The sequence below is a fragment of the Marmota marmota genome, unplaced genomic scaffold (assembly GCF_001458135.2).
Source record: "Marmota marmota marmota unplaced genomic scaffold, marMar, whole genome shotgun sequence".
Classification (NCBI taxonomy): domain Eukaryota; kingdom Metazoa; phylum Chordata; class Mammalia; order Rodentia; family Sciuridae; genus Marmota; species Marmota marmota.
This window is the reverse complement of record NW_026000223.1, coordinates 213,121-222,699: the sequence shown is the minus strand read 5'-3', so window position 1 is coordinate 222,699 and position 9,579 is coordinate 213,121. Positions and strand designations below refer to the sequence as shown.

Genomic DNA, 9,579 nt, shown 5'->3' with positions numbered 1-9,579 from the left:
TTTTTGCTGGCTCTGGCATCAGAATTTATGAAGGTCATTAGAGCCTCAGAGAGGGTCATTATCTGGCCAGGGAAGGCCAAGATTTATGACGCGTCACTAAAGTTTCAGAGAGGGCTGCTATCTGGTCAGAGAGCCAGGCATGGGTGAGTTCAAGGCATGGGCAGGCATTCCAAGCAGGTTCAGAATTTGTAGTAATTTATAGTAAAGCCAAAATTAGCTTTTCATGGCTTTGTGGCGAGGTGGCTCCCAATTTTAAGAGAAAAATCAGGTTGGGTCTATCACAGGCCCACAAAGATTACCTAGAATAATCTAGGATAAACTCCCTTCCTTAAAATCAACTTGTTATGGATTTTAATCACATTCACAAAACACCTTCACATAGCACTTATATTAGTGTTTGATTGGAAGACTGAATATTGTAGCCTTGCCAAATTGATGGAAAAAAAAGAATCATTATACTCAGGAAGACACTCCTTGGTCATCTGTCTCAGGCCATCTTAGCTGTTCTAACAAACTACTTTAAATGGGGTAATTTATAAAGAAAAGATATTTATTGCCCACAGTTCTAGAGGCTAGGATATTGAAAAATCTAAGCACTGGAGATTGTATGTCTGGTAAGGGCCCAATCCTTATAGCTAATGCCTCTGCTGCATCCTCAGATGGTGGAAAGGGCAAACAGGTTCACTCAGGCCCTTTTTTGAAGATGCTAATCTCATTCATGAGGGCAGAGTCTTTGTGACATAACCACCTCTAGTTTTTCTTGCTTTCCATTGCTGTGACAAAATACCTGTTGTAGAAAATACCAATCCTGCCAAGGCTACTTGCTCTTTCATGTCTCTTTGTAGATGAAAAAACAGCTTGTTAGGGATAGCCCTATAATGCCCAGGGCTCAGCAGATGGATCTCCACTAGCTGAAAATTGTCCTCTCATTCTTCTTTTGGCTCTAGGAAGTCTTCTGTATTACTTGTTCATAGGCGAAAGAAAATATTATTTAAAAATATTTCTTCTCCACATTTTTGCTTCTGCAAAACCTTTTTTTAATTTTTTTAATTTCTTACATACATGACAATAGTGGAATGCATTACAATCATAATTATCCATTCACAACACAATTTTTCGTAACTCTGTATATAAAGTATGTTCACGTCAAATTATGCCATTATACATGAGCTGTCATTATTATTACTATTATTATTATTATTTTGCATTACAATTCTTAATACACCTTTATACCACCAAAACCCTTTAAACTTTAACAAATATTTATGGAGTACAAAGTACATATGCAGCACTTCTCTGAGTGCTGGGAGTATAACACCAAATAAAACAAAGTCCTTCCCTTGTAGAGCTCACATTTTGCCTTTAAAGGGCAGGAAATAAACTAACCAAGAAATAGATACACAAGGGATGCTGATATGAAAAAAAAAGTAATGGAAGAGAGTGGTAGTTAGAAAGGGAAAATCTTGTTTTCTGCCTTTAGAACCTGCTTCCCTCTTCCTGCTCCTGTTCTTGTTCTTCTTCTCAGTCCAAGGAATTGTTTGAATACAACTGGAAAATGAGATTTTGTTTTCATTAACTTAGTGAAGAAAATATGACAGTATGATGACTGGAAAGGCAAATAATGTGCTATGTAATCTAAAAACCACAGCTTCTCAAAGCAGAGTAATAAGACCGAGATGTGTTTTGGTTTCCATGGAGCAGTTTCCTTTATCAGAAAGTCAATTTTTTGTTCTACTTATCGCCAGTGCTTTTGTTTTGATTTTGCTTAGCCAGATCTTCCTAAAACATATAAAAAGACCAGAGAGCCTGGCTGTGGTTTCTCTTGCAGGAAGGCACCAATTAAGGATTCTAGCAGGACAGTGTATGTTCCAGTTCAGAATGGATTGGCTTCAGCAATTCTTCCTCCATCCTGTGTCACTTTATCAAGGGGCTGCTTTTCCTTTTGCACTGCTGTTTAATTATCTCTGCATTATGGATTCATTTTCCACTCGGGCCAGGTAGGCTGGATGGCTAATTTTGCTCTTATGCCTGGGAATACTATAATAGAAAGCAAAGAGTGGATGGCATCTGTGAAGATTACAAACTAATTACACTTATTTTTTAGCTCACTATCCCTGCCACTGGTTGTTTGTTTCTTGACAATGAATATATATCATAGAGTAAAACTGACCTGGAAATTGATATCATATCTACATTGACTCAAAATTGGATAGGTTCACATTCAGTGGGAAATGGATGCAAAATAAACGGGGGTGGGGGGTGAGATGGATGTTAAGATGGAAGAGGAAGTCTCCAAATGTATCTCTCTGGGCCAACCATAAATCCCAGATATTCTTGAGCAGTCCTAACTTTATTTTCAATAAAATTAAATATCATATTAAGTAATACTAATGTTACATTTATAACAATGCGATTTAAAAATGTCTTTGATTTCTCAGAACAATGTCAAACAAATCTTAATAGATTAGTGTATCTCAATTTCAGGTTCAAAAATTGTCACTAGAGATTTGTTAAGTTGATTGCAATGATTTTTTTTATGTCCAATAACTTCAATACATTGGAGATAGTACCCATTTTTAAAAAATGTTCAGTGGAATATTCTTTTGAAAAGTGAAAATTCATTGCCCTAAGGCCACCTCCTAATTGTTCTCTAACTTTGGAAATAAGACTTTTTTATATATCAGGATTTCTTTTCTTTTTTTCCTTTTTTTTCTTTTCTCCCTGCCCCCTACTCCCCCAGAGCTGGAGATACAATCTTAGGACTCCTGCACTTGGTAAGCATTCTGTCATTTGCACTACATCTGGGCCCTAATGGTGTTTCTTAAATAAAATCTAGCTACATTTGATAATCACTTGGGGTTGTTGAGTTTCATTAAACTGAGTTTTCACTAAACTCCTTTCTTCACAGCTAGTTGATGATCCTTACTTTCATTTTTGGGATATGACAGTGGGGAAATATTTATCACGAAGTTTCTATTGAGAATCACAAAATACTAAAGCAGAACTAGTTAAAAAAAAAAAAAGAGTTAATTCCCAGGGAGTCACATTAAAGGTTTAACATTACTCAAGAGAGAGTCAGCCTACGGAACCCTCACTCCTTGACTACTGAGTGTCCTTGTATAGAAGAGTAAAAACTTTCTGAGGTGCCCTTTCCTTATCTGTAAAACAGAAATAATAATGCCTCTTTCAGGGCCTTATTTTAAGGATTAAATAATACTATCTTATAAAGGATTATTAACACAATACCTGGAATGGAATGAAATGGAAAGCACTCTATAAATTATATATTTTAATGTTTCTAAGTCCCTGAGGGCAGTTGCCTCTGGACAGGAGGCTTTTTTCAAGCTTCTCCTTCTATTGTGTTAGGAATCAGTGTCCTCCCATCCTGCCCTTATTTTCCCAAAGGAAGTGAGGGCTTAGGCCACAGTATGAACTGGGATATTGTGGGGATGAGTCACCCCAAATACAGGCTCAAAAGTCCAGGAATGGCCCAAGGTTTTTGTCACTTGCAAATGACAGAGCCTTTCACAATGAGGAATTTACCATGCTCTTTGGGGAAAGTAATTCCTGCCAACCTGTGCCTGGCACTGTGTCATAGAGTCGCTATATACATCTGTGACAGTGTTTCCTGCTTCTGAGGTGTTAGAGAAAATGTGGGCTTCTTTAACCCACCTTTCCTTTCCCTTATCAGTCCATGTTGCACACTGTTTCTGATCCCTTCATTCAGCTTTATTAATTCAGCACCAATTTAAGAAAAACCACATAATGCAGAAAGAACCTAGTCTGCATAACATGAACTCTCCCAGGCTTCTGCAGATCCTTATCTACTTGGCTTCTGAGGGAGGCATGGTCCACAAGCCATTTCTTTGATGTGGGTACTTTACAACCCTGGGGAAACAAAACAAAACAAAACAAAACAAAACAAAACAAAACAACAATTGTACTTTCCTCCCTGGCTGCCTGAGGATCCACCAGTATCATGGAGACAAAGAAACTGTCCAGACCAGGAAGTTCATGACCAACTGACTACTTCAGTGGAAATGAGTGGTCACTGATGTCCTGTACCCTAGGGAGGCAATAGTACCAAGAAAGAAATTTGGAAAAAACTAGCCCAAATGCACAAAATCACACCTGATGTCATCTTTGTATTTGAGTTAGAACCCTGTTTTTGTAGTGACAATTGTTGTGTTGGAACATACAAAGAAAAATGAACCCAAACCCAGACTTGTAAGATATGGCTAGTAGGGGAAGAAAAAGACCTCAAGAAAATGGCCAAAGGAATGTGGGAACAGAATGAAAAAGTCAGGGGGACTAAGAAGACCAATGTTGGTACTAGGAAAAAGGAAGACAGATTCTGCAACAACTTGATCTCCACATTTTTCATAAGAGGATTGATAAACTTAAATAGATAGACTTAAAAACCAGAATCAAATCATGAATTCATAAGAGCTAAAGTTCAGCAAGGATGAAGGGGAGATTTAAAAGATTTCATCATTGAGTTTTCAAACATTTATCCAAAGGAAGTATTGAGTCTTTTATATATCCTGGGATCTCTAAAATGTTTTGGGGCAGTGCAAACCCTATGAGAAGGAAAGACACTTGGGGGCTGGAGTCCTGGCTCAGCAGTAGAGCGCTCGCCTGCTGTGGGCGGGGCCCTGGGTTCGAGCCTCAGCACTACATAAAAATGAAGGTATTGTGTCCAACTACAACTAAATAAATAAAATATTAAAAAAAAGAAGAAAGACACTTCATGAGAGCAGGTCTAGAGAGATCTTCTGGATCCTCCACACTGGATTCACATCATTTCTCAGTCAGACAACGCACCAGTAGCTTTTAAAGATGCCTCTACCAGCAAGCCCTCCAGAATTTCTAGAGCCAGTAGTGGAATACTTTGGATGGGAAGCACTTGAATGGTGGGTACCCCCTTAAGAGAGGGGTTGCCAGAGTCACCTGGGCAGGAGTCAGGGTTTGTCTCCTGAGGTAGTCGTTTACAGGTTGGCCCTGGCTTTTTCTCCCATGTTTGTTTCCTTCAGAAGAATGAAAGGAAGGCTTTGGTGTGATAACATCATGCTTTTTTTTTTAGATGTTATATTGGGGCCTACCTCAGTTGGCTTCCCTGGAATGACTTTTGATGTGATTCATTTGTCTGTCCTTTTTCTTTCAGGTACCTCTTTCTCCTGGCTGGAGGAGGTGCCCTGGCCTTGGCTGCCATGGGTTCATTTGCCCTGCTTGTTTTTATCCCTGCTTTCTGTACCGTGGTTTTGGTCTCTTCTCTTGGCCCACAGGAGGTCCACAGGCAAACTTTCTTCTTTCAGATGAGCTGGCAGACCTTGTGTCACCTGGGTCTGCACTACACCGAGTATTATCTGCAAGAGACTCCTTCCACAAGGTAAAGCACCCTGCTCATTTGGTTGTGCTTAGCTGACCTGGGGTTTGCTTGCACCATAGTTATGGAGAGAACATGAGTGCTGAATTTGAATCCTAATTTTTTCACATTTGAGGAGTGTGGTCTTGAACATGTTATTTAGCTTCTCTCAGACCCTGTCTCTTTTTCTAGAAAAAAAAATGTGGGGCTAGTAATACCTATTCTGCAAGAGTGTTTTGAATGTTAGAAATAATGAATGTAAGTATAATTGTTTGATGACACATAGCTAGTACTTGTTGTCTATGTAGCACAGTGTCTGGCACTTAGTTATAATTGTCATTGTAACAGAGAGGAAGGATGAAGCAGGAGTCCTAGAGGCTTATCTGGAAGTGACAGCACAGTTTGCTCATCTCTGTATGGTAGGTTTAAACACACAGCCAGAAAGTATAGGGGGGTGCCTTCCCATGGCAGCTGCTGAGAAAGAGGCAGTTTACTGGGTAAGAATTTTATCTTCATACAGACTTCCAAGAAGAGTCTTCTCCCAAGAAGGGAGGTCATCCAATCTAGGAATAGACAAAAACAATAACCAAGAGCTAATTGCAATCTAGAGAAATGTTTTCATGAGTCAGTGAGATCACCAAGATTAGGGAAATGAGTATCTTTGTGCTTTTGAGGCCTAATGTTTCCGGTTTCCTCTACTTATTGGCTGGTGTGGTTCTCTGTGTCACTTAGAGAACAGAGGCTGTGGTTCTTCTATGATGATGATGTTGTTGTTGATGATGATGATGATAATGATAGGAGGAAGAGGAGAAGGATGATATTCATGATGATGACAGTTTTCACCAAAGGCTTCAGGCTTGCTTCTCTGAGGATAAGACAAGATGGCAACTGGGCAGACATAGGAGGTACTGAATGGGCTGTGGTGAATCAGGATTTTAGTAGGAAGCCAGAACCTGATAGGGGCTGGAAGGGCGAGTTGAACAGGAACTGGCTGGATGAAAGGAAGGTTGAACCAGACCTGAAATGAGAATGTGTATTAGTCTGCTAGAGCTGCCATAAAAAAGCACCACAGAATGGGCAACTTACACAACAGAACTTTATTTCTTCACAATTCTGGAGGCTGGAAGTTCAAGGTAAATGTGTGGGCAGGATTGGTTGCTCCTGAGGCCTCCCTTCTTGACTTTCTTTTCTGTGTCTTTCCCCTGGTTTATGTCTGTATCCTAATCTCCTCTTCTTATGAGGCTTTAGTTCTGTTGGATTAGAACCCATCCAGGTGACCTCACTTTAATTACCTCTTTAAAGACCCTGTCTCAAATACAGTCATACTTGGAGCTACTAGGGGTTAGAACCTCAGTATATGAATTATTTTCTGGGGGGGGGTACATATTTGGCTCATAATAGAAGGTGAGTTAGCAGGCTGGAGGCATTTGGAGGCTGCATGACTGTCAGGACGAGGGGGTCAGATTTCCTTAAATCTTCAGATATACAGATGAGAACAGCTGTGTTTGGGCAGCAGTGCTGTTTTCTTGCCACAGGATGACTTTCCTGATTATGGAAGGTTCAACTGTAATTTTCACTAATTGTTCTCCTAAATAATCTTGTTAGCAAGCTCTTCCCCATGTTGAAGCAGTGAGAGTTCAGGTGGTTGGCGAGGAACCAAATTCCAATTGCTAATGATTCACCACATACCCTGAACCATTCCTCAGCATAAATCCCAGATCATGCAGAATCTTGCAGTCAGGGCCTGAGTAATTTAAAATCTGCAACTTCCTGTAATATTTTTACTACTAAGTGTTTGTTTGTTCTGTGGCAAATTTCTGATCTAAATTTTTTTTTGGGGGTACTGGAAATTGAACCCAGGGGCACTCAACCACTGAGCCACATCTCCAGCCCTATTTTGTATTTTATTTAGAGACAGGGTCTCACTGAGTTGCCTAGTGCCTCACTTTTTTGCTGAGGCTGGCTTTGAATTCAAGATCCTCCTTTCTCAGCCTCCCCAGCTGTGCCTGGCTCTGATCTAAATCTTTATAAGCCATTCTTAGAAATATTATAAATATTAATTTATATTTGTTTAAAATATTCTTCATTGTACTCTTATTTGTATCTCTAATGATTAATTTCCCCATTTTACCTTTTGATCCTGTCTGGAGTAGTGTGTATGGTTCTGAATTTATCAAAGGGTTTTTATGGGGCATGATTCTCTATGGGGGTCATGTGTGGCAGACTGGAATGGGAGAGAGAATAAATATGAGATGTTTCTACATTTAAAAAAATTCTCTTTCAGGTTCTACATCACTCTTTCTTCCCTCATGCTCTTGACCCAGAGGGTCACATCTCTCTCTCTGGACATTTGTGAGGGGAAAGTGGAGGCTGCAGTAGGAGGCATCCAGAGCAGGAGCTCTTTGTCTGAGCATCTATGTAAGGCTCTGCCCTATTTCAGCTACTTGCTCTTTTTCCCTGCTCTTCTGGGAGGCCCTTTGTGTTCCTTCCAGAGATTTCAGGCTCGTGTTCAAGGGCCCAGCTCTTTATGTTCCAGGATTTCTTTTTGGGCTCTGACTTGGAGGGGCCTGCAGATTCTTGGACTGGAGTGCCTAAAGGTGGCCCTGAGCCGGGTGGTGAGTGAAGGAGCAGGACTGACAGGTTGCCAGCAACTTGAGTGCATTTATGTCATGTGGTCCACAGCTGGTCTCTTCAAACTCACCTACTACTCTCACTGGATCCTGGATGACTCTCTCCTCCATGCAGCGGGCTTTGGGTCTGGGCTCAGTTCAAGCCCTGGTGAGGAGGGATATATCCCTGATGCAGACATTTGGACACTGGAAACAACCCATAGGATATCTCTGTTCACAAGAAAGTGGAACCAAAGCACAGCTCGGTGGCTCAGACGGCTCATATTCCAGCACAGCAGGGGCTGGCCATTGTTGCAGACCTTCGCATTCTCCGCCTGGTGGCATGGACTCCATCCAGGACAGGTACTTGGTTTTTTTTGCTGGGCCGTGATGGTAGAAGCTGACTACCTGATTCACACCTTTGCCAATTTATTTATCAGATCATGGCCTATGAGACTTCTCTATAGAGCCCTCACCTGGGTCCATACCCAGCTCATCATTGCCTACATAATGCTCGCAGTGGAAGTCAGGAGCCTCTCCTCTGTCTGGTTGCTGTGTAATTCTTACAACAGCTTCTTTCCAATGGTGTACTGTATTTTGCTCTTTCTATTACTGAAGACAAAACATAAATTTAACTGATATCTTTCTCTGCCTTTCATCCTACACTCCCATGAAACAGAGTTTAGAAGTTGCTACATGATGCAATGATGATGTGTGTCTTTCAATTTTTCAATAATAAAAGTTTTAAGTATTAGATGGACATACCTTGTGATTTGCCATAAAAATTTGTGTGTTGGACTGGGAACGCATAGTTCAGTGATAGAGTGCTTGCCTGGTGTATTCAAGGCCCTGGGTTTGGTTACCAGCATTGCAGGAAAAAGAAAAAAAAAAAGAATTGTGTGTCTACTTTAACAAGCTATTTTTTTACCACCGAGGATATAAAACAGAAATAAACATGGCTTCATTCCTTAGAGTTTGCTTTCTAGGTATGGAAGCAAAATAATAAAAATACAAATTACATTGAACCACATGGAAAATGGTATATACGTGAACATCCAAAAATTGAGTTCATTTGGCCCACTTAATCCTGGAATGTGAACTTTGGCAATACTGTATTAGTTTGCTTTTCATAACCATGATGAAATATATGAGACACACTAACTTAGGAAGAAAAGGAGGCTTATTTAGCCCTTGGTTTTGGAGGTTCAAAGTCCAAGATTGAAAGGGCCTCACTGGTTTGGCCTCTGGTAAGTGCCTAATGATGGATGGTGTCACATCATGGCAGGTATGTGTATGGGGGCAAAGGATCACCTCTCCAACAGGAAGCCAGAGAGCTGGTTGGGGCCAGGATCAGGCTTTTATAACACCTCAGGAGAACTATCAAATGGTTTCATGAGAATTAGTTTGATCTCATTAGTGGGAATACTCTCAATTAACCTCCTAGTGGATTCTACCTCTTGAAAGTTCCACTGACTCCCAACATCACCATCCTGGGCACCAGGCCTCTTAAAGGATAACCACAACAACAAAAGCAAAACAAAATCTCCACTGTATTATCATTCATATATATAATAATATATATACATACACATAATATGAATTAGA

General features: G+C 40.4%; 1 protein-coding gene across 1 annotated transcript; it reads left to right on the top strand.

Annotated features, from left to right (window-relative positions):
• Window positions 1-1,807: 1,807 nt before the first annotated feature.
• On the top strand, window positions 1,808-8,789 carry Mboat4 (membrane bound O-acyltransferase domain containing 4). The gene is made up of 3 exons (XM_015501228.2): window positions 1,808-1,997; window positions 5,165-5,389; window positions 7,650-8,789. The coding sequence occupies exons 1-3, from the start codon at window positions 1,864-1,866 to the stop codon at window positions 8,611-8,613; spliced, it is 1,323 nt and encodes a 440-aa protein (XP_015356714.2). The 5' UTR covers window positions 1,808-1,863; the 3' UTR covers window positions 8,614-8,789.
• The last annotated feature ends 790 nt before the right edge of the window (window positions 8,790-9,579 follow it).

Bases quoted from the DNA above. Each gene is read 5' to 3' on its own strand.
- Mboat4 (XM_015501228.2), top strand. From the start codon at position 1,864: ATGTTCCAGTTCAGAATGGATTGGCTTCAGCAATTCTTCCTCCATCCT. The intron at 1,998-5,164 runs GTAGGCTGGATG...TTTTTCTTTCAG, and splicing joins TCATTTTCCACTCGGGCCAG to GTACCTCTTTCTCCTGGCTG. The intron at 5,390-7,649 runs GTAAAGCACCCT...ATTCTCTTTCAG, and splicing joins CAAGAGACTCCTTCCACAAG to GTTCTACATCACTCTTTCTT.